Source organism: Cucurbita maxima, unplaced genomic scaffold (assembly GCF_002738345.1).
Source record: "Cucurbita maxima cultivar Rimu unplaced genomic scaffold, Cmax_1.0 Cma_Scf00085, whole genome shotgun sequence".
In the NCBI taxonomy this organism is placed as follows: Eukaryota; Viridiplantae; Streptophyta; class Magnoliopsida; order Cucurbitales; family Cucurbitaceae; genus Cucurbita; species Cucurbita maxima.
This window is the reverse complement of record NW_019272101.1, coordinates 223,822-248,867: the sequence shown is the minus strand read 5'-3', so window position 1 is coordinate 248,867 and position 25,046 is coordinate 223,822. Positions and strand designations below refer to the sequence as shown.

Here is a 25,046-nt window from a genome sequence, read left to right as displayed (position 1 = left end):
CCTAGCATTCTTATTAGCACACCGTCTCGTGTCGACCCCCCTTTGGGGAACAACGAGAATATTGAAAAAATGTCCGATGACTGACTCTGATATCATTTGTAACGACGCAGATCCACCACTAGCACGATGTCTCACATTGTTTGGGGAGGAGAACAAGTCACCCTTTATAATGGTGTGAAATTCTCCAAGCAGATGCATTTTAAAGCCTTGAAGGGAAGTCTGAAAGGAAAAGCCTAAAGAAGACAATATCTGCTAGCGGTGGATGTGTATATATATGTAACAATATATGTAATTTCATATCACTATATTTATTAATTTATCACAAAATAATAAGAATAACTATTTTTCTTTAATTTTACGAAACTTTTTATAATACAATAAGATAAAAAGGAGTGCAGTGTTAGTTATTGAGTTAAAGCTCATGTTGTAAGATTGTGTCATTAAATTTTAATTATATAAAATCGACGTAAATACATTTCGTCTAGTAAATTAGCCTAATTTCAAATATTTATTTTAATTATAAATTATTATTATTATTAAAAAAAGTGAATTTTTTAAATATATATATGTATATGTGTGGGATTTTTATTATATAAAAAAAAAAAAAATTATGGAGACAAAAAATGAGAGGGTAAAAATGTAAGAAAGTTGGTTGTTGTTTGGGTGGCAGGAATCTGCGGAATTAAGGGCATGCACTCAGATAAGGAGGAGCACGTGTGGGGTCCTCGGGAATTGCGCTCCCCGTGGGTCCCACCTCCTCTATACTTATTGGCGCGTGCCTAACACTGCCTGTTTCCCTCCCTCTCGTCTACTCATTTAGCGCGTTTAAAACACGCGCTCTTATGCATCGTGCATGCATTTCGGCTTAATACAAAAGCAAAGCAATAATAAATCTAGGTTTTATTTAATCAATTTTATTTTTCTTTAGTTTAAAAAATAAACTGAGTCTCTAATTTTAAATTATTTTTAAGTTAAACTATTGATAAAATAGATTTAAATTTTTTTTTTTAAAAAAAAGCATTTTGTGAAAAAATAAAATTAAAAAGGGGGAAGGGGGGAGAAATAAAAGCTTAAAAAAGAGAGTTTGACTGCGCGCAAAGCCCAAGAGGGTTGTTGGTTGAATGGGCAACCGGTAAGTGTGGGCAAAGGCAATGAAGAAACTTACACACAAAAACACAGCATGCAACTGCCAATTCCCAGTTCCCATTCTCACTCATCATCAGTGACCCCCCGGGGATGGCGCTGACACCCTCCCACCTATCCCTCTCTCTCAATCCTCATTTCTAGAGAGAGAATTTAGAGAGAGAAAGTGCTGATTTTCAAGTTCCATATTTTGTATGTCCGTTTAAATATAATTTAATTGGATAAGACATTTATTTGAATAAAGAAAATCAAAATTTTAAGATATTTATCCCTAAACGAAGTTAAAAAGTCAAAGTTTAAAGACATATTTCAATAATAAAAAATAAAAAATAAGTAAAGTTTTAAAATTTTCTTCTTTTACTCTACATATATTCTTAATCTAAAACAAAAATCAATAAAATATATTACAATAAGGTCTCAACTTTTAATAATATTTAGTATATTCACTTTTAAAAATGGACAAATTTAATTCGAGACATAATTGAAAAATTAATTTAAAGGGTAAAGTTGTAATTTAACTAATAAAATAATATATAAAGTACAATTTGGCTGCTTGATCTCTCTCAACTCTTTTTTTTCAAAAGAGAAATTATTAATAATAAAGAATGTAAAAGGAAATCCAACTTTTTGCGTAAGTGGGAGATCTTAATTCTAGTTATTTTATGAATTAATTTACTTAATTTGTTTAATAGAATATTCAAAATTTATTCATAATTATTATATTAAATATCATCTAGATATTGGATTTATGTAAATATAATATTAAAGCTCTGTGTTTTAAAGTGATTAACATAATCTCATATGGATTAGAATAGAAAATAGCTTCATTTATAAAAGCAAATTTATTAATAAATTTATGCTCTAAATCCACCCATGCTAATATCCAAGTATATAATTTTAAAAAATATAATATATATTTTCTTAGTAATATTAGCTTTCATATTTTATAAATGTTCCAAAACCGAACATAGAACCATCACTCTATGTTACCGTTAAACCATTATATATCCCAATTTTCATTCAAAATTCTAAAAAAATTCTATTTTAGTAATAATTTCGAGCGAATTAAACCATAAAGAAGACTACAAATATAGTGATTTGACTTGTACCATGTGGAGGGAAAGTGATTGATTTGGAGTTATATGGTATAAATCTCTTCATCAATCATTAAAAACTTTTCAATGCAAAATGTAAATGAAATGATAATGTTTATTAGTTAATCTCTAATCTAAACGCAAATTTAGATTTTCAACCAAAATTTAAGAGTAAAAAGTGTACTTCTCAAATATCTTACCTTCTAATGAAATTAACCAGAATATAAACATATATATATATATAAATTAACCCGAAACTAAACCTAGAAAAAAAAACTCAACCCAATTCAACCCAACCATTCCTCGAATGGAATGGAAAACCCTTCGCACGAGAAACCTCCATGAAGGTAAAATTTTACCTTCGAACTTTTTTATATACATATGCAATCTTTTCATACTAAAAATTTGGGGGGAAAGGGGTTTAAAATCTTAATGTTTGTAGGGAAGTATAGGAAAGGATACCTCCGCCCCTTTTGCTCTGCGCTGTAAACAGATAAACATTACCAAATTAACGTCCCAAATATACATCAGCACTTCAGCATAAAATTGAGACATCTCCTGCGTCATTGAACATGCAGTTTCACAGCTTATAATAAAACTAATTTCTTATAGTATACATACATATATATATACATATAATATATGTATTTATGCACGTATGTATGTATGTCTGTATGTATGTATGTATTTATGTATTTATGTATGTATGAACATACCAAGAAATTATACTACTATGAATTCTGAATTGAGAGGTGACTCTCCAGAATAAATTTAGATGCAATGCGGTTCAGAGAGACTAACAAAAATTCAAAACCATCCCTACATCTTTATGCTACGAGACAAAGCTTATGCTGTGGGTAAATGAAAGCAAGAAAATGTAACGAAGAATCTTCTGGAGTAAAAAAAAAAAAAAAGGACTATAAAGGCTGTAAAAAAAATTTCATACATCTCAAGATGAGGTCTGGACTTACCATGAAGATCAACAAGACCGAAGCAAAATGGGACCGACTGTAGTACTGAGCATATCACTGAGAGCTACCTGGACCTCATTTGAGCCATGTTCACAGCTTATCAAGCTAGACAACAATGGGAAGAAGCCAGCCAAATTCTTCTCGAATGAAGCCTCGTTTAGGTTACAAATGGCCTGAAGGATTGCTACGATAAGAGGTGCCCGAGCAGCTAACTCCCTTCGCTTGCCAGAGCCTAAAGGAATTGGCCAATGTGGTTGTGTGCCACTACTAACTGATGCTTCACCCACATTCCCATAACGTGCTGTTTCGATATAGAACTGCAACACCTCGTGACAAAGTTTAGTAAGGCATGATTCGACCTCTGCCTCCTCATAATCATGAGGTCCATCCACAATGAGGTTTTGTACAAAAGTGAGGCATATTTGGTAAGACTCGTTTTCGAGCCGTAACAGTGGAGGGTCTTGCATTTGTGTTATGGAGGCAAACTCTTGTAGCTTAGAACGTATGGCCGAACTGGCATTAATGTTATGTGCATGAGATGCTACACTGTGCAAAGCGTCGAATAGGACCAACACGTTTTTAGTTGAAAGGTGAGACCGATACATATTGTATATCTCCATAACTGCCTGCCAAATTTTACAAGATAACTGTCAGATTTCATTGATAGGAATCCAAAACAGCAGAAAAGTTGCATATCAACAAATTAGAAGCTTCTCCAGTTTTAAAGCAAGCTACATTACCTACCAATACTATATTCAACTCCTTGAGACTAAAATATCAAAGAATCACATGTATTACCATAAAGACAGAGACGGGTAAGCTTACGAAACCTACCTGGATCAATAAAAGCTGAACAGCAGCTCGACACTTGGCATCAGATATTGAAGTGTAAACATGTTGCACGGTCAGGCTTTCCGAATCGTCGTAAGGCAATTCAGAACCATTCGACTCTGCGTTACTCTCTCCCTTCAACTCAATTCTGTGGCCCCTTATTGTAGAATCAGAATCGACTAGGAAAGTGAAATCGGGAAGTGTCGCAGTTGTTGCTTCTTTTAATGAGAAAACCACTTCTTGCCACTTCTCCTCGGAAAATAAATCCCCGGCATTGCTCATCAAGCGAACAAATGCAGCAATACCAATGCCCGCAAGACTTTGGTGAGGACGCTTAATAAAGCTAACCAGAAGTGTCAACACTTTCTTCAGAAGGGGATTGACAGTGCTATAAAATTTGACAAAAAGATCAACAACTAGTTGTAGAGCCAAGGTACAAGTTTCGTATAACCAGGCATCTTGATCAAGTTCACCATTCTCGCTATCCATTCCCTGCTCCGATGAACTTGCACTCGATGGATCGATAGCATGTCGGACATAATCAAATATAGGAAACAGAACAGACTCAAAAACCCGTTCCCACAATGGTAAGGAGAAAAGGTGACCATGCTTGCGTAAGGTATCAAACAACACTTGTAAGGCACTTTTCCGGATCTCAGGCCTGGGATCGAAGCTCAGTTCTGACAAGCCTGCGAAGTCAGAAACAAAATATATGAGTGTCATTAGAAAGAAGTAAAGTTACTCTAGCAACATCAAGTTTGGTTTCCCTTTTGTGTAAAAGAAAAGGTTTATATCGGTATAAAAAAGTATTCGATATTGTCTGCATACAAATGTTTGGCAGTTTAAATAAGAGGCAAATTGAGCAGCGTCATTACCAGCTAACAAAGGGAACCAGAAATAGAGATGGTTGTCTTTGTCAGTCATCTCTGCATCATGTTTGCTATCTTTCGCTCTCTGAGGTGAAAGAGGAGAACTTTTTCCAGCAAGCTCCTTGTCCTTGTTCCTTGAAGAGAATCCAAGATCTCCTTCAGCAAGTTTGGTTGCACAGAAACGTAGAAAAGCAATGGCATTGAGGCTAATATCTTTGTTGAACCGATTATTGGTAAATGCGATTAGGCAATTCACACAATCTGTAAAGGTGGTTGTTTCAGTCTCTGTAATGTACGGAAAATAGTCTCGTATAATCTTTTCAATTATTTCGAAGGCCAGAAGAACAATATTCTTGTGGTCATCATAAGCGGCTGTAGTGAAAACCTGAATAAAGAAAAAACAGCAATTCCTCAAGAAGTGACCAGATGATAAGAAACTTTCAAGTCATGAAAAAAAATAGAATAAAAACTAGGATGAAGTTCATATAGTGTTCCATACCATGAACATGCTCTTCCATCCGGATTTAACGTTATTAACTCGAGACAAGACCATCTGAGAGACGCATCTAATAATCAATTCTCGAATCTCAACAGCGCTACTCTTACGCATAACAATGACAAAAGGCTTCATAAATTCATTCTGAAAGTTGTAATTAGCCAGCTCTTCTCGGTCTAAGAATTTCATAGACAATTGACGTAAGGAATCCATTGCAAATATTGCAATTGAAAGGTTTTCAGAGCACCCAATGGTCACAAAGAAATCAGAAAGGACATGCCAGATGCTTGACCATACAAGCCGGATGCGGTTCATGTTATAGTGCCTGAAATGTTGGACAAACTTCACCATGAATTCCATGAATAAACAAATTTGTGCTATAATCATTAAGCAGGAATAAAAAAAAAAACTGAGATTTACAGAAAATGAACAGGGCAAAAGTTCATACGCTATCTCAACAATTTTTGTAAGGCTGAAGACACGAGGATCAGATGTGGAACGCAACTCCTCCACAGAAACCTTGCAAAGTGCCTTAACAAAGTCCACAATAGCTTCACTGTTTAACTTTTGACTCCTTGTGAAGATGCGGTTCATTTCAGAGCTTCCAACTTGTTCCAACATGTTTAGATTAGAAACTAAATTGTTCATCTGTTCTGATGTGACTCCAGAAGCATTGCCAGTTATACCAGCACTATCATATGAACCCCTCATCACCGCAGCTGCTGCATATTGAATCCTCCCAAGTCCTTTCTTTTTCAGTAATGGAAGCATCGTGCCCTTGGTTTGCTTTGACTTTTCAGACTCATTTCGAGGAAAAGCAAAGAAAGTGGCATCGGGAGGAGCACCCTCACCCAGGAGATGTAAATGCTCAAAGCGAGAAACACATGTCAAGATATGTTCCCATGCTTCTTGTAAAAAATTCCCCTCCTCGTCTGCAATCTTAACTATTGCCTATTGAAATTTCAGATAACACCTTCAGAGACAGATACATATTCCATAAAGTACAAAAAGTTAAAAACAGTTCACTCAGAAATATTTTCCAAAAGATATTCTCTACTCAAACACTTTGTCTAAGCAAAATAAACTAGTTGAGACATTGATTAGTGTTTATCACCGAATGATAAAGGCAAGATTCAGCAGAATATCCACCCCAAAGTAGTTGGGGTTTATTACTGAGGCTGCAGGAACTCACACTAAGTTTTGGTATCATTTCACCTTCCTTACTTCATATTAAGCCGGAATTTGTTCTCCTGTATCAATAATGCATAAAGTCTGTCCTACTATGTGCAAGGGGGTTCATTATGGCTCTATGACCAGCTGTACCGGTGAGGATCCTATACCCTACCAATGGCCTGTTTCGTGGTTTATATCACTTGTGGACTACTAATACATAGGGGGGTAGAGTGAGAGGTTACATCGCCAACTACAAGCCTTCCTTTCTGGTGGAGACTTTTTGACTCCATTAACTACATCGAGGTATCACCTCATTGCAGCGAGGGACCTATTATTCAAATTATATGATTTGAACTCCAAAAAGTAGCCAAAGGGCAGTCTCGTGGTGATTCTCTCCTCCTAAAGCTAGTCTTCGAATGAACATATTCTCTTTAGAGATTAGTAGGGCATACAAAAACCATATTCTCTTTTGAAGGGTCTCTCCTCCTAAAGCTAGTCTTCGAATGAACATATTCTCTTTAGAGATTAGTAGGGGGTGAGCCATGAGCATAACTAATACAAGGAGTATGGCACCCGTATCCTGATAACAAAGTAAAAACAGAAGACAGGGCATACAAAAACCAACCTTAATTGCATCAATATTTTTTTGTTTGATATCAGCAGGAGAGTGGAGGGAGGTAAACTTTGCAAGTGAAGTCACAAAGGCATCTCTGTGAGTCTTCATGGACATTACTGCAGTAACATGGATAGCGTATTGAAAGCCTTCAAGACATAAAGCTATTACAACATCATCATCACTTCGGTCAAGTGGAACACTGAAGGCAGCCAGCATAGGAGCCCAGCATACCTCAATCATAAATCTAAGAATGACAACATCTGTGGCTGCATAATAAACTGACCTAAAAAAGACAAGAATTTTCTATTATGAAGCAACCAAAATCACGCTTCAAAGGAACTTTAATGAAGCCTATAACTTTTAAAGGGAAACATTTTTTTCTAGATAGAATATAGAGATGAAAGGAATTACAAATATCCATAGATCAAAACACGCCTTAAATTCAGTTTTGTATGCAGATAATATAAAACAAAAAATCAGGAAAAAGAAGTAGAGCAGTGAATATTTCATGCAAAGCCATTCGATCTTACTCAGTCTTGCGAGCCTTCTCTTTAAATTGCTCTTGCATATGCCTGATAAGATCATCACTGGTTTCCATGTTCTGGTCCTCACCTCGCTTACGAATCACAATGTTTAGGATACTGTCGAAGCCCAAGAGTTTGTTGGAGTTTGTAGACTGTTTCTGTTGAGGAGCCAATTCATCATCCTTCATTTTAATCTCATTTCTTGATATCCTTTCATATAATGATTTCAAATACTCCTCAGGCAAATCTTTACCATCATCAATGCCACGATTATTTCTAATGAAATCTTCAGCAGACATCTGCATATTTATAAGCAAAAAAAATGAGCAATATATCCGCATTTTGGCTTTAACATCAACCAGATTATCAGAGATAATGATCTGACCTTGTTCTTCACCATTGGGCTATGGGCATCAGTATTAAGCAATATCACAGAGTAGGCAAGAACATAGGCCGTGTCAGCACTTATAAAAGCTTTTGGATTACATTTGCAATAACGCTCAGCAAACTTTTCCATAATACGATCGATCTTCTGTGCCTCACCAGGCAACCGAAAACCTTTAAGAAATACTCTAATAGCCTCATCAAACTCCAACCCTTGAAAATCAAAGGAATCCACATACGCATGCATTACTTTAAGTGATAAGTCTTCTCTCTCCCCTAAATAATCACCAATCAGTGCCTTGTCCAAACCAGATGCATCTTTAAGAAATGCAGCTATCTCTTCAGGTGAACTTCCCACCTTATTAGCATTGATAAGAAATTCAATTCCTTTCTTAGGTTTGCGGTTGAAAAGTGATATACCTTCCTGCCACAAATCATCATGTAGTTCCACAATAGTTAACTGACGATGACATCAAAAAGATTTACATTGCAACAAAAGATAGAACGATAGCTTACCTGGAGTTCAAGTTTGTAGGCACGACGTTGCTCTATTGTCAAAACTTCAGAAGACTCGGTAGAAACTTCAGAATGGGAATCTGAACCTTCACCGTGCTCGTCAGAAGTGCCATTTGACATTGGAACACTAACAGCTTCAGAGCTGTTTTCAGCCACTTCAATTTTCTTGGCGGAATGAGGATCCGGAATCCTTAGCTGCTTATTCAACCAGTCTCCCATCGACTTCAAGATAGCAACTAAGCACTTCATAGATTCAAGTTTCATTGTCAACTCCTGAGGTGGCAACAGTGTAGTTGCTACACCAGGAGGGACACCTTGAGCAGTCTTAAGAAGTCCATTGACCATTCTGAAAGGATCAGGTATCAGGATAAATAAACTTCTAAAAAAGTTGGCTGTCAAATTTTAAAGACCAAATGAAAGAGAATTTTAGGAAACCCACTATCAAAATGAAAATTCTTATTGCTTTACAAAGCATAATTTCTGAAAATTTGCAGACCTACCTCTCAAATATGTTGGATGAATTGACATCACAATCATAATTAATAAAAATATCCACCAATATTTGGGAATCAACGCACAGCTTTTCAACAAATCGAAGCACTATCATCTTTTGTTGAAAGTTCGGTTGAGCAACATTTTCCAAAACTCTCAGAACAATCATAGGGAAAAAAACTCCAATCTCTGCTTTCAACCCAGCTCTAAATCGTGATACCAGACTGATGAAAATGGAGCACGATAGCTGAAATATGATCATAAGAGTTGAAGCGCTGTTCTTCAACAATGAAAGACACAAATACTGCTTAATCGCACCAAGAAACCTGTTGCATACACATTTTTTAGTACTAATATCTTGCCAACAGAAGTACAAAATGGTAAAATCTAAGTATACTTTTTGCTTGTGAGAAAGGAAGTTCATCAAAAAGCAATAACAAGGACATCAATCAAAGAAGACTAATATCAGAGGGGATAATCTGCCACAAATTCATCTTTCATCTACTCTAAGGAACAGCTCCAATGCAAGTGGTCTAGATCCTACACCGGCCTCCTTCATAACATGTGCCATAAAGGACCTAGAACCAAGGAAGAAAATCTTTAGACAAAGTTATGGAATTTAGCCTTCCCAAGATAACCTAATTTTCATATTTTAGTCTTCCAGAGCCAGGTAAATATATGAGGAGGGTTGGTTTAGACAAATGAGAAAAAAGAGCTTTAGTGAAAAAAAGGTACCAGAAGTCTCGAGAGTTCAATACAAGAAGTCATAATTGGGAAAGAGGCAAACTAACCGGAGAAAATCGAGCTTTCATTTTGCAAAAATGAAAAAAATACATCGGACATACAAAAAAAATCAACTTTAAAAGGAGTCGAAATAAAGAACAGGGCTCTAGTCAAACAAAATGAACTCTGACAGATATACCTATAGAAGTCCTTACAAACCAAAGCCAGAGAGAGGTATGAAAACTAACGAGAGACCAAACTTCCTCTCTAGACCACACATCATTCCACAGATCTAAACACTCTAATGTTCCTCTCTCCCCAAAGACTCATAGCATATCACAAATGCCAGCTACCCACAAGAAAAACAACCCTTTTTACTAAAGGGTGAATGCTGCAATAACTCCTCAAACATAGAACTGAGAACTCTAGGCTGAATCATGCTAATACTAAAGGTCTGAAATAAACAAATCCAGATTGCCAGAGCATAATCCCATGACCACAAAAGATGATCGAGGTACTCCATTGCTCCTCACAAATGTGAAAGGATACAACATTGCAGACCAGTTAACTAGGACAACCTTCCCATAATCCAATCTCTTCAATAACAAATTAGTAAACCATTCAAAGCCCAAAATCTATCCGTCACTGTTCAGCCAATCCTTCTCTAAATAACATATTTGTTAATTATGTAGTGAAAAATCACATATATGACCAGTCACATAAAAGCATGATTTATTTGACCAGAAGCAACGGCTACTGAAGATTCAAAAATTGACACATGCAAAAATATGTCGAGAAACTGATAAATAAATGCAGTTTCCAATTATAAGGATGATGTAGAACACAGAATACCTCTCACTCGTTCTAAAAACAGCACCAGCATTTTCCAGCAAAATTTTCAACAACTCCAATGCGACAATCTTCCCCTTCATTAACTGCGGATCTGCCATTGCCTCCTTTGGTGGTATCTTCATGGATAGCTTACAAAGAGCTCTAAACACTAAGAATGCATCCCTCCTCAGCTTATTACCAATCTGAACTTCCAAATCATCATCTCTCTCACCCTCCCCATCTGCCAACTCCCCTTTTCTTCCCTCCAATGCCGTTTTGTACATACTAATCTCCCAATACTTTGCGTCCAACATATCCTTGTCAGTTGAATCCAGCAAATCAGCAGGATTCGTTGTTTCTACCGTAGTAGTCTCAAATGCACCATCGTGTGCACCTATGGAAACCTTACCTGGTATGGCCGGATTCAAAACCCCGTCAATGTCCTGCATAATTTTCGTGATGAAACCTTGTACGAACTGTGTCATAGACCCATCAGCGTCCGCTTTCTCAATTGGTTCCATCAATTCCGCAACAACAATTGGCTGAACCGGAACTGTAGACGAATCTGCCTCCATTCTCCGAAACACGATCACTAGCATTTGAATCAATGATGCTTTTGCTGTAGTTTGATTAACCACATTCTTACTATCCAAGTAGATATCGTAACAAGTCTTCACAATCTGAAGCAAACAATCCCCGTGAATTCGTAACGAGATCGACGTGACAGCCGATAACAGTGCCTTGAGCACCAAAAGCTCGAGAGCATCATCACCTAAATCATGACATTTGCACACCGATTCGATCAGCTTCGCCAGTAGTTTCCCCTCAGCGCCCCCGCTGGGGTCAGCCTCGCCTCGCAAATAACCATGCGCAATCAACTTCTGAATGCAATCAACTGCTGGATCAGCTATCTTGAGAACTCCCGAGGATGAAGCATTCATGAGAGGGCTAAGAATGGACTCTGACTCGACAAGCGAATATTCAATCGGACCGCCATCGTTGAGTGGCCCAGGAAGAGAGCCTTCCGCTTCGGAACCAGTAGGAGACGACGGAGAAGATGGAGAAGAAGCTTTCGAAGAGGACGTGAAGCGTTCAAGAACAGATTTGCATTCATGTGCGAGCTTGGAATGCTTCCGCCACGACGCATTCTTAATGATCTTCTCAAGAGCTGGGGATATGACCAGGCTCAGACGGGAAGCGGCTTCCGAAGAAGCCATTCCCACCGAGTTTGTAAGATCCGGACAAGCTAGTCAGGATCTAGCTAGAAACGAACAATTGTTAGGGTTTTAGCTTCAACTCTGGTCACCGGAATGTTACCTGCTCCGGCAATGACGGAATTTGAGTTTGTCGGATTAGATCGCAATCGCCGCCGATAACATCGCCGGCCCGGAGAGGGTATTCTCTCTGTGTCAGAAAGGGAGGGAGAGGGAGAGGGAGAGAGAGAGAGAGGGAGAGGGAGAGGGAGAGAGAGAGAAATGGGGAAGGGAGGGGTTGAGATTTAGATCGCGCTTCGGCCGTCTTAGATTTAGCTTAATTTTGGGTGTGAAATTATTAATAAGCCCTTTAAATTTACCGAAGAGACCTTAAGAACGTTGAAATAACGCTCATTTTCTTGGGGTTTTTCGGAATAAAAATTCTAATGACGTGTTTTTAACTGCTCCGATCGACGGGTAGCTCGGGAAAGGAAATTCAACCTCGTAAATCGATTACGTTGCCTGGATTAATACTACTCATGAATTATTATAAATTTATACGGATAAATAAATAGTAATTTGTCCAAATGACATAAACGCCCCTCTTAATTTTGTTTTTTTACTAGTTCAGCCCTTAGCTAAGATTGGCGCTATCCCACCTTGATTGTTTTTACTTAGTTTCTAAATTTATGAAATTATTGTTAATATTGCTAATACCAGCTAATATAGTTTAGTATTGAAGGTATTTATAGCTATATCTTATATTGATAGTTTTATCTCTACCGCTATAATTATTTGTATTCTTCGAGCGAGACGCTCTAATAAAGGTTGTCATTCAGAGTTTTAGGATGAACTAAGGTTATATGGCGAAACATACTCGTTAATAGCAAGAACTAAGATTGTAATTCCTTTCGTGATTAAACACTGGGTTGGGATAGATCACCCCAATTCGAGCATCCAAACACTTGAAATGTTTGCCCAATGAGAAGTTTGTGAGGTGTTGTTGCAAGCCGCTCTCTCCCAACCTTCACTCAGTTGTTAGGCATAGTTGTGACATAATCATGTTTGTCCAAAACGTATTGTTTGTAATTGTGTCGAATGTCCCAGTCATACTCGTCCATGACGTATTGTCTATGGTCATATGTCCATTCTAAACCCCTCTTTAATATTCTTGTTATGTCGATGTAGGGTGTATTACCGTTCATCAACATCATGTTTACACCCTCAAAGGCTAAAATACCCAGAAATGTACTAGGGAGATATAACTAGTTGTCAATTTTTACTACCCTGATTATATATGTTATCAAAGACGTGGTTGTTACTTATTCACTTTCTTTCTCTCTAACGATTTCCAATGCGTTCATTGCTCACGTTTTATAAAATATTTTATGCCAAACGTGACTTGAGATTCAACCACACGTTTGAATTGTCCACAAAGTTCGATTTTGTACAGCTAACTTACTCACTAAGTTAGAACAAGTATTGCACAATCGTTGTCCCGTTGTTGTAAGAGTGCAATTGTGACACACTATTAGTAAATCAAAAAATAGATCGAGATTACAGATTACTAATGATAGAGGGAGGTTGAAACTCAAACACGTTCAGTGAATCTACAAATAATTAAATATTTATTAATGCCATGAATTTTATTTAAAAGAAATTCAACACAGTAGCTAAGTAGCTAATATATGTAAATTCTGTGATTTTATTTGTATACAGAAAGAACATCATAAAAATAAATAAATAAATAAATAAAAATAAAAAGTTGAATTTTGGCATAATTTCAAATTTACTCTATTATAAAGTAGATACAAAACTCTTCAACAAATTACCATATTATAATGAGAAAGGTCAGAACTTTCGGTAAAATATAAATATATTGAAATATATACGATCGTGAAAACGATAATATAAAAACGTACGCAAAAAAATTTGAAAAATTGGAATCATCAATGAGAACTATAGATGAAAACATCGATAAAAACAACGTCGTGAACAACTTTTATACCTTAGATAGCAATTAGACTTACGATCATATGATGGTAGGTATCAATCAACTTATCTCAGAATATACATTCACTCGTTGAACACGAAAACGAGTAACCTAAACTAATTAATGTAAGACGAATAGCACTAAAAGATTAAAGAAAAAACAACTAACTAGACGACACAATGGATTCATCGATGAAAAAAATGTCAAATCTGGAATATATGAAGCTAATATTTTCTAAGAAATCATTCGGAAAAAGAATACATAATCCAAGCAAGAAATAAATTTAGAACTCAACTCGAACAAGAACAAGATTCTTGGCTTGATTTGACATCTAGTAGAGAATCTAAATAAATGACCAAAACAAATTCTGATTTCACTTTGCATCAAATGGAACAAACAAGATCCCTCATAAGTTATTTTCGGTTTCCATTTACGATCGAAAACGATCGTTAATGACCATATCGAATCCTCAGTGAAAGCATTTCATCGAAAAATGCTAGAATATCAAAGAATTCCAACAAAGAAAAAGAAATGTAACCAAAGTAGTGATGAAATAATGTAATATAAGCATTCAAACCAACCTGAAGCCTGCTGATGATATTGAAATAAAAGCACCATTGGGTCACTTGACTTGAATACTCAAGGCTGGATTCTTTGATTTCAGCTGCAAAAGAGGAAATCGTTAGCCACAAACAAACCTTGCCAGAAGTGCTTCAGTAAATCTTGGCTAGCCAGGGTTGAAACGTGGTTCTTTCACCCCGATCGTAATCGACTCCAAGAGAAACGTGCCTCATCATATGCTCGCAGCTTACAGCCATCCTTCAAAACCCAACGACGTTGGATATCGGGCTGGTTGAACTCCTGCTTAAGATATTAACAGAATAATGTGCCAAAGAACAACGAAATCCAATGTTTTTTATGAATCAAGACGAAACAACATTCATGTCTCCATGTTAGAGCAGTACAGAGAGCCATCTAAGACAGACATTCTTACAAGATATAAATGGCAAATTGTGTAGTCAATAAGAAGCCCTGTTCATAAGATTAAAACGAAACAGCAACTAAGGAATCTGACGTCAATGGCTACCGATCATCAGAGACAGGACACACACAAATGCACTCAGAAAGCTCATATATCTCAACATGCGATATAAAAGGTAACGAAGGAAGTCTTCAAGGGTCATGACTGTGGAACGAAAACAATGGCGTTCTAAAGTGGTCGTAAACTCACTGGAAAACAGGTAGGGAACCGAACTCCGAGCTAAGGACAACATTTATATAGACAAAACCCCCTTCAAACAAGGACATGGATTATCAAACAAGTTGCAAAAACTCAAAAGCCCAAAGCAGCAGCAGCAGGTATAAACACAAGATTCAGAACAGCTGACCTCATAACTCGAACAGCCAAGATTTGATGTAAAAGCTAAATTCAAGCATATAGTCATCGATGATTACAGATTCAATGGGATGCATAAGAATCCTCTTTACATCTTTAACATAAACAAAATATTGATAATTCTGAAGAACATTTAAATAAAATGTCAACACATCACAGAGCTCTCTCCCACTCATTCTTCTAGTGGAGGGGAGAGACCAGAGATTTGTACAGATAGCAGCCTATACATCCTGCATCTAAAACCAGCCCACCATGAAGTATACATAAGAGAATCGAATGTCTTGAGTTATCGAACACTGGAATATAGAGAGCAGAAAGTGCAGAAATGCACAAAGCAATGTGTGACAAAGCATATCGAAAAGAGCTAAAAGAGAAAAAAAGAAATAAAAATATCACCACGTATCCGAATAAGTAACGGAACGAGATTGGATAGAAATGGTCAGTGGTATCAAAAAAATTTGAAGGCCCAGACCAGGGGTAACAAATACTGTTGAGTAGAGTCTGTGTAGAGTAATCAGTTAGCCAAACTTTACAAAAATACATTGAACAAGGATGCCAGAATGCTCACTTGAGGCTTCGATCTCCTGTATACATAATTTACAGTCCCCCGTCCCGATTCCAGCAGAGGGAATGTGCAAGTGAGAGAACCATAAGCTCATGACTATACTAGAGAAGGTCACGGGGCTCTTCGAGAGCTTAAACGATTTCCCCGGGCTTAAATCCACTATCTCCACAATCTGCATTAGAGTCTAGATCACAAGGAGAATCATACCATTTAGGGTTCTCAGGGTAAAATCCGTCAACATGAATACCGACAAGACCTACATCTGCCACCATGCTCTCGTCGTGTCTCATGGGTTTGATGAGTTTTGTATCCTCACAGCCGAGAATGTTTTTATCGTTAAAGTCAGTGCATTTAAACCATCTTTCAGGTTTGCAAGGGTCGCTTGTCAGTTCTTTCGGATTTCTACAGTCGGTCCTCATATGGTCCTCCCAAGGAACAACGTCCCGCAGGGAGTGGCCAAAACTGTCTACGTTGTCCTCGATCAATTCACCATCTTTGCCATCCCCATATAAGCGTTCGTGATGGTGATTGCTCCAATGTGCCAAATCATTCTCCCCATCTAACACATCGTCTGAATGAGGCTTATCTGCAAGCAACTCGATTGGCTCCAATTTCTCTTCCCTTATACTCCTAAGTTTATTTAAAACATCAAACAAATCACGAGACACTGAACCCAATAGCTCGTGTGGGACCTTCATAAGTTTCCCTTCTAACAAGTCAAGCTCATTTCTCACCTCATGCACCTGCTGAAAGATTGAAAGCTGCAAATCTCCCTCATCCTTCCCCATCAATCTAAATCCTTCATTTTCCATTTCATCAGTCACCCCATACACTGTATCACGATCCATTAACAGGCCACCTTTGTGTCCGATCACGCGATGCATAATTCTCGCATTTCCATCCAGTGGCCCGGGTTCATGCCCCGAATGCACAGCATACAACTTAAACACCGCCATACCCTCATCCAGATACACAAAGGTCTTGTCCTTGTCATTGTAATTGGTAATAGGTACAATGGCCCGAATTCGGAATCCACACCCGCATCTCTTTGATGCATATGGCTCTCTTTTCAAAACCTTTGCCTTCTTTGTAGCAGGCTCCCCTGCCCTATGACAAGCATAGTCCTTAACCTCCGCCATGAAAGGCTTATACCTAATATACTTCTGCCTAATGCAAAGCACCACCTTATGTTTAGCAGCCAATTGCTGAAGCTTGGAAGGCACTTCCTTTGCAGGCACCTCCAGAGTATCCGTATACTCAAACTTCCGACGCTTACTCCTCGAACCTGACGCCGAGGAGGCTGAATTACAAACATGGCAAGCAGCAACACAAACCCTAATGTAACTCTCAGGAATCCCATAAAATTTAGCACCTACAGTCCAAACCTGCTTAATTCTCTCTATGGTTTCCTTCAACCCTAAATGTTTCAAATCCGTATCTCCATGAAAACTCGTAACAATGTCCTGCCATTGACTAATATGTGAAACGAATTGCTGAGTATTGTTCTTGAAACAGAGAAATTCGTTACCATTTTCGTCGACCGTCGCCGTGAGTTTGTCCTGGATTCTCTTCCACGCCGTAAGATACGCGGTGTCCTCGTTCCGGTCCTTCCACACCGTCCGCCACGACTTGAGAACGGAGCGCGACGTGGCGAGGCGTATTTCACTCGGCGTCGCGAGGCGGTTCTCGAGAATGCAACGGATCATCAGCGAGTGCGATTCTGGATTAAACGTGTAAAACTGAGACGATATGTGAGGCTCCGGCGAGATATAGAGAGGTGGTTCGTGAATATTTTGAGAAGTCGATGTAGGGTTCGGAGCGAGTTGACTCAGCCAAGTGGAGTGAGTCGGCGAATCTTCAGATGACGAGTGGCTTGGAGACGACGGAGACGGCGACCGGAAGAGCACGATTTCCGGCAAGGAGAACGTCGGCTCACCGTGATGCGAATTCGAAATGGATGGCTGAGATTCAATGATCTGGTTCGCAAGTGGGTTCAGATCATCGTGTAGACGGTGGTGATGGAAGAGATCCTCTTCAATTTTGCTCGGATTCATCTGGGAAGAAACGGAAATGGGTCTTTCCATGGAAGAACGATTCTTCTGCAATGGTTTCTCTCTAAGCTTCGTCTGACATTTTTGTGTAGCTTTCTCTCTCCTCACACTGTCTTTTCTTTCTTCTGTTCTATCTGTGTTTCTCTCTCATCTCTTCCTTTCCCCTTTGCTGTTCTGATTTGGAGTTCGAATTTTTTTGGAATTTTTGGTTCATAATATTCAATTAATTATAACACATTCCTTTAAACTATGTTTTGCTTTTTTAAGACTATGTTTTTAATGCAATTAATTATAACACATTTATTTCGCCTTTCATTTACCCTCTCTAATCTCGTCTAAGTTCACCGCTAGTAGATATTGTTCTCTTTATATTTTTTCTTCTAGATTCCTTCTTTGAGGTTTTAAAACACGTCTACTAAGGTTTGCGTCCTCACGAACACACCGCTCAGTGTTTAGTCCGCTGCTAGTAAATATTGTCATCTTTGGGCTTTCGTTTTCGAGCTTCCCCTCAAAGTTTTTCAAACACATTTGCTGGATAGAGGTTTTCACACCCTTAAAAGAAATGTTTTATTCCCCTCTCCAACCAATATGGGATCTCACACATAAATTTGGACAAGGTCGGGGTTGAGATTAAAGATGAGGTGAAGAATATAATGATCATCCCGACCCCATTTAGCTATCAAAGGAAAAATATCTCCTTATTTCCTCCTTCATTTTCCGTTTAAGCAGGGATTCCCTACCTAGTTCGATGTAGGTCAAATAGACATCTCTAATTGAATTCTCTCATTTGCACGTTGTCAATCTTTTGAAGTAAGATGATTTGAGTAAAATAAATCGTTTACAATAATAAAATATGTGTATATATATTTATATATTATTTTTAAAAATTACTTGTTATCGAAATGTTTAACTTTTTATGTATCGTTTTTAGGACCATCCTTATCTTCTAGAACTGTTTCAATTGTTCTAACTGTCAACCCGAATAAGTTTTATTAATAACCATAAATTTTATGGGTTAGGTTAGTTCGTGTGGGTTAAGCCATTTATTCAAGTTTCTGCTTTAAATCACACCCAAAAAACAGCAACAACAAAATAGAGACTAAATTGTTCTCGAGTAGACATCGAATACCTAAATCAGGTGGGTTCAAGTAAGGATTTACTCATTATTTAAAATTGAACGATAATTTTGAAAATTTTTTTATTCGTATACTTGAACATGACATCATCTCCAAATCTCGTTTCTTATTTTTTTTAGCTATCATTAATATAACATCAAATTTAAAAATTTAATACGTTGCATAAAAATATTATACATGACACTACAGGTGTACTTGATCACTATGATGTCATTATTTATTTTATTTTAATATTAGTAAACAAAAAATGTCACTATTTATTTTATTTTAATGTTAGTAATCTCAAAATAAATTACTAATATTTTGAAAGAAGTTTTGAGCCGGAACAGAATCCGGCCCGGCAACGAAATCTATTTGGGCCAAACCCGACTAACATTTGGGCCTATGCATTGTAGTCGCCCACTATAAATATATATAAAATTTTGGATAATAAAATTTGAGCATAAATAAGTAAATAACCTAATTTAAAATTTTTATTTTTCAAACTAATTTTTTTAAAATAATTATAAAAAATCAAATAATATATATAGGATAAAAATAAATTAGTATGGGGTGATTTCGATATTTCCCTACATCCCTACGACGCGACTCGCCATTAACTTTAGATTTTTAAAATTACTTCAGAAAGTGAAGACTGTCTTCGTGAACTGACATAAACATAAATAATTATAGTATGTTTTGTTTTTACTCACATATTTTAGATTTATTGCGGTTATTTTACCAAATAAATATATTATGGAATTTATTTATAATTACTTAAATTTAAAAAAAAAATGCAAAATACCCAAATAATTGAATTATTATTAATAAATATGCGGGAAGCTGACCGACATAGTTCAAAAGTCTCCTACTCTTGTCTTGCCTAAAATATAATATCGCCCATTTCAAGCCAGTAATTGTCAGTCGCCACAAGTGGAAAATATAAATAAATAAATAAATATATTATTTAGTTGGTACTATTATTAGTCGCCAAAAGGGAAAAATATAAATAAATAAATAAATATATATATTTACTCGGTACTATTATTTTCCGATTTTTTTTTATTTATTTATCGTTTCAAAATTGAATTTAATATATAAATGGTAAAATTTAATCAAAGTTGATAATATTAACTAAAAAACGAAAACATTAAAATAACAATATTAATTAGTTTATTTTTAATCTGAAAATAAAACAAAAACAAAGTGCTCCAACACCAAGCACGTGATATCTATGATGTCTTGTAATATTGAATAATTCAAAATCTTAGTCAAAAGTAGATAAAAACTATAATAATGGCATTTTAGATAAATACTAATTAATACATATATGAGTTTAAATATTATAAATATTTTATGTTGTAAAATTAAATTTAATTTGGGCTTTTAAGATTAAGCTTTATGGACAACATTTGTGTTTAATTGAACGGTTTGTGGTACTCGACCCTTTGAGGTTGTCCTCATGGTCGAGCTTCAAAGGCCAATTGACTCCTCATGGTCAAACTTCTTTTAGGTCGTGTTTTTTAAAACGGTTGAACTAGTAAATTTCGGTTAGTTGACTTTTCTCTTTGCTCGATCGATAACTTTACTCACAGACATATACCATTAAAATCATTAATTGTCACCTTTCATCTTAGTGGAATTATTCATAATATTTAATAAATTTTAACTTTTACCGAGAATGGTAAAATTGAGTTTTTTTTTTTTCACCCGTTTAAAATATAAATACCTACCATATTAAAAAAAATATTTGAACAGTATTAACCACGTGAAGAAAAGGTGAAAGAGTCTAATTTACAGTTCACTATTTTAACAAATATAAATATTAAAATAAATATTTTTGTTGGAACATTTATTATTATTATTATTATTATGGTTTACCAGCTGTACTTGCTTTAACGAAACAAATAAAAAATTAGAGAAACGATAAATAAATAAATAAAGAGAGAAGAGAAGGATTGAATAATGGAAAAGTTATAAATGTGAGACAAAATTGGTGCCTAAAAAGAAACGCCAATTAAAAATAAATAAATAATTATTTTAACATAAATAAATAAATATAGGGCGGGGAAAGCATGCATGCCCGCTGCGGCACCCATTTATTAATTTTTTTATTTTTATTTTTTAAATAATAATAATATAAATAAATAAATAAAAAGGCGGGAGCGTTGCGAGGGAATATTTAAAAATACCGCATAAATTTTGGGCGCCAAGGTTGGAAAATAATAATGATAATAAATAAATATTTTCCCATTAAATTAATGTATTTTTATGAAATTTCTAAAAATTTGACCTTGAATATATAATTACCTTACCCTAATTTTCTTTGAACATGGCTATAGAAGTGGAAGGTTAAATTCGTAATTTTACTTCAAGATCAAAACGTATTTTTTATCATGTCATGAGTAGTATCTCGAATCAACATGACGTAAATATTTAAGAATACTTCGTCGTTGACACCGTCTCTGTTATGATTATCAATTTGTATAATTTGATGACGTGGAAAGGAAAATTCGAGCCTCTTATTTATGGGTTGCAATGCTCGAATGTGTAATTTTACATTTATATTAATTTTTTTATTAAAATTTTAAAGAATTGTTAACCAAATGAAATACTTAAAATTTTAAATTAAAGCGTATAAATTATTTTAAAATTTTTTAAAGTGTGAGATAAAATGACCCAACTTGAAAATACAAGAATTAAATAATAATAATAAATAAAAAAAAAAGTAAAAGATAGCTATAATTACAAAAGATTTATATTGTTTAAAAAATCTTATATATTTTTTGTTATTTTATTTATATTTTGTAAGATTTTATTTGGATTTTAGTCACTTTATTTACAATCATGTCTTGCATATTCCGTCTTAATTAATAAAGAAAATAAAAATAAAAAAGTGACCTAATTAAGTATGGAATCATATAAATATAAACTAAAATTAAATATTTTCGTATATATTTATTATTATTATTATTATTTTAATTGAGGACGGTTTCAAAATGTTAATTTTTTTTTTTATTATTATTAAGGATAAGGATGAACGAAAAAAACCAGATAGCTACAAATTTTGATATTTACAAAACAATATATTATATAGTTTTTATTGAGTATTGGAAAAGGCTTTTTATTTATTTATTTAAATGCTATATTAAAAAGTGATTTAAAATTATTGAAGGTTTAATTTACTAATAATCTAAATTTCAATTCATTTTTTAGCTCTTATCGAGTTTAAAAATAAATCAATATTTGTGGACCCGCTCCAAATAGAGTAAGGAATCCCCTTAAAATGAGGAATGAAGGAGGAGGGCGAGATTTCTCTCACATTTTGCCACGTATTACATTGCGTATTCTTTACATATTGTTATAAATATATTTAAGGCACAATAAATAAATAATATTCAATATATATATATATATATAATTATGTTAGAAAATAAAAAATTAATGGCGAAGAGTCTCGCATTGATCCTAATAAACTTTACGGTAACAAAGATTGACGTAAGAGGCGAGATGGATAGAAGGACTTTTGTCCACCATATAGACATTTTTAATCTAGCTCGAGAAAAAAAAAAATTATATTTTTAATTAATCCAATAAAAATATAATTTTAAAATTATTTTGAAAAATATTAGATAATAAAATAAATCTCCATAAATATATATATTAAGATATTTTTTGGGACACATGTTGATATCAAAATGCATGGGATTTTATTTTATTTTTTTTCTTTGTAAAATAATAATAATTAATTAATTTTAAAAAAATAAATCAAACTCGTGAATACAGGTGTTAATTTAATGCTCAACTACCTATCCGACACCCCTGATTTTGTCTGTATTTCTATTTGAGCTTTCTTCCAATCATGTCGCTCCACCTCTCCGACCCCATTTGTGACACGTGTGCGTGTTTTTTTTTTAAATAAATAAAGTAATAAAATTATTTAATTTAATGTTTCGATTTTATCTTAAAAAAAAAAAAAATGGCATTTCGATTTAATTGGCAAGTTATTCCATCTGAAAGTTGCCTTATTAATTAATTCCACAATTTGGTAGGTATCCGTTACATTTTCCATAATACATATTTTTCACTTTTTTTTATTTTATTTTATCAATATATTCATCCTTTTTTACCTAGTTTGCATCGTAATTTTTTTTTCATTTATTTATCAATTAAAAATAAATAAATTCAAATAAATTTACTTTTATATATATATATATATACGCATACTTTATTTTTATTTGCTTTAAAAAGTAAATTATTAAATAAAACTTGACCAGTTGAGATAGTTAACCAAAATATGAAAGGTTTAAACGGTTTTCTTTTACTTGGTCGGTAACTACCGAGCTTTTCAAATTTAAATCGATCGAGACAGTTGCTAAATAAAACATGTTTTTTTGTCATATTTTAAGGTCGAGAAAAACATTTTGAAAAGTTAACAAGATAAAGAGTAATATTTTTCAATAAAATAAATAAGTTGCTCTGGATAACTCCAACCGCCTCTCTCGTAACTCTTATAACTCACTGATTTTGTATACTTTTAAATCTCGTAGGTGGAAGTAGTAAACAGAATACTCGCACTAGTCCCTTCTCATCACTCCTATGAAATTTTTTGAATATTATAAATTTTTTGTAAGAAATGCTCTTGTAAATGTTAGATATGCGTACACGTACACGTACATAGTAGGTCATTCACTAATGACCTACCTTTAATTAGGATCGTCTAGCTTGACCCTAACCGACACATAGAAACCCTAATCAATAACCCTCTACGTGATTAGGAACATAAAAACGTGGACTAGTCTCTGTACGATGACCTGAATCATACGAACTTCAAAATTATGTGTGCTTAGCTTGGAACATTAACATGTATCGTGACATCTTGAATCATTTTTTTATTATTTTTTATTTAAAAATGGAGATTGTGCAATCGAAAAAATAAAATAAATCAACGTGACAATTATGGCATATTGTGCGCCAATTATTATTATTATTAAGAGTAAAGTAATATCCTGTAGGCAAAATCTCTTGAATGTGTCTACAATCATACTAATAATCTTTACTTTGTTGGCTTAGGTCCACGCTCGCAGCACAGCTCTACCCTCACCCGCCGGTGATGTAATCTAGTCCTCATTTTTCCTCTTTTATTCCCATTAAAATAATTTATTATTTTAATTATTTTACACAATATACACAAACTCTGGTCTACAATATTTATCTCACAAAATTTTAAGTAATTTTAATAAATAAAAAATTGTCAAATATTAATTAATAAATAAAGTAAAATAAATTTGACAAATTTACTAATTTTTTTAAAGTCGGGTTCAAATAATAATAATAATAATAAAATTTATTGCTAATTTGACATAATCAATACACTATAACGTCGTGAAGTCAATCTCAATACGATAAAAGATCGTTAAAGACTTTTAAAATATCGAAAAATACTATTCGTGAAGTTTAACGAGAATAAAAAATATATTTTTAAAAATAAACTTGTTTAAGTTATTTTTTTTTTTTGAAACAACTTACCTAAATTAATAAAATTTGATTTTTCACGGAAGAAAAAAAACGTTTTTATTAAAATTTAAACAAAAAATATTTGTTTAGAAAAGAAACAAAATATTTATATATTTTATTTTGAAGGGAATAAAAAATATATTACAAGATTTAAGTGAAAAATGAAAATATTGTAATTAAAAGTAAAACAACCATGGTAAAAATGGAGAATTACAGTGGATTTGGATGGCAATTTTGGTAATTAAAAGAGAAGTGAAGGGTAAAAAAGGGAAAAAGAAATTTAATTTGTTGGGAAAAAGACAAAAAGCGGGTCAGCGGCACCAAAAAGGTCGGCCCGGTAACACTACCGTTGCTGCCTTCGCAGCTTTTAATAGAAACAAAATTAATGTATTTTAACAAATTCGTTTACTTTTCTCTCCCTTATTTCACATCACTTTTCTTTTTTACGTAATTTTTTAAAATTCATTTCTTTATTATTTTCCATTATTATTATTTATTATTATTATTATTATTATTATTATTTTACTTTTTTCTTTTTCTCAAAGTCATCAAT

The 25,046-nt window shown here is 34.6% G+C and overlaps 2 protein-coding genes across 3 annotated transcripts; both read right to left on the bottom strand.

Moving 5' to 3' along the window:
* Nucleotides 1-2,416: 2,416 nt before the first annotated feature.
* Nucleotides 2,417-12,154, bottom strand: LOC111472704 (brefeldin A-inhibited guanine nucleotide-exchange protein 2-like). 2 transcript variants are annotated; one of them, XM_023118326.1, is made up of 12 exons: nucleotides 10,685-12,154; nucleotides 9,118-9,435; nucleotides 8,618-8,963; nucleotides 8,103-8,525; nucleotides 7,724-8,016; nucleotides 7,203-7,476; nucleotides 5,853-6,355; nucleotides 5,408-5,729; nucleotides 4,915-5,293; nucleotides 4,043-4,728; nucleotides 3,209-3,834; nucleotides 2,417-2,795 (listed from the first exon to the last, which is right to left on the bottom strand). In XM_023118326.1, exons 1-11 carry the CDS (start codon nucleotides 11,878-11,880, stop codon nucleotides 3,217-3,219), a joined length of 5,358 nt encoding a protein of 1,785 aa, XP_022974094.1. In that variant the 5' UTR covers nucleotides 11,881-12,154; the 3' UTR covers nucleotides 2,417-2,795; nucleotides 3,209-3,216. The 2 variants fall into 2 exon arrangements, with proteins under 2 accessions (XP_022974094.1, XP_022974092.1); XM_023118324.1 differs by having other exon boundaries at nucleotides 2,417-2,720.
* A 3,068-nt stretch (nucleotides 12,155-15,222) lies between these two features.
* LOC111472732 lies at nucleotides 15,223-18,041 on the bottom strand. The gene has a single exon (XM_023118371.1). It carries the CDS (start codon nucleotides 17,892-17,894, stop codon nucleotides 15,942-15,944), a length of 1,953 nt encoding a protein of 650 aa, XP_022974139.1. The 5' UTR covers nucleotides 17,895-18,041; the 3' UTR covers nucleotides 15,223-15,941.
* Nucleotides 18,042-25,046: the final 7,005 nt, after the last annotated feature.

Bases quoted from the DNA above. Each gene is read 5' to 3' on its own strand.
- LOC111472704 (XM_023118326.1), bottom strand. From the start codon at position 11,880: ATGGCTTCTTCGGAAGCCGCTTCCCGTCTGAGCCTGGTCATATCCCCA. The intron at 9,436-10,684 runs GTATTCTGTGTT...TGTATGCAACAG, and splicing joins GTTTTTAGAACGAGTGAGAG to GTTTCTTGGTGCGATTAAGC. The intron at 3,835-4,042 runs GTAGGTTTCGTA...AAAATTTGGCAG, and splicing joins TTCAGCTTTTATTGATCCAG to GCAGTTATGGAGATATACAA.
- LOC111472732 (XM_023118371.1), bottom strand. From the start codon at position 17,894: ATGGAAAGACCCATTTCCGTTTCTTCCCAGATGAATCCGAGCAAAATT.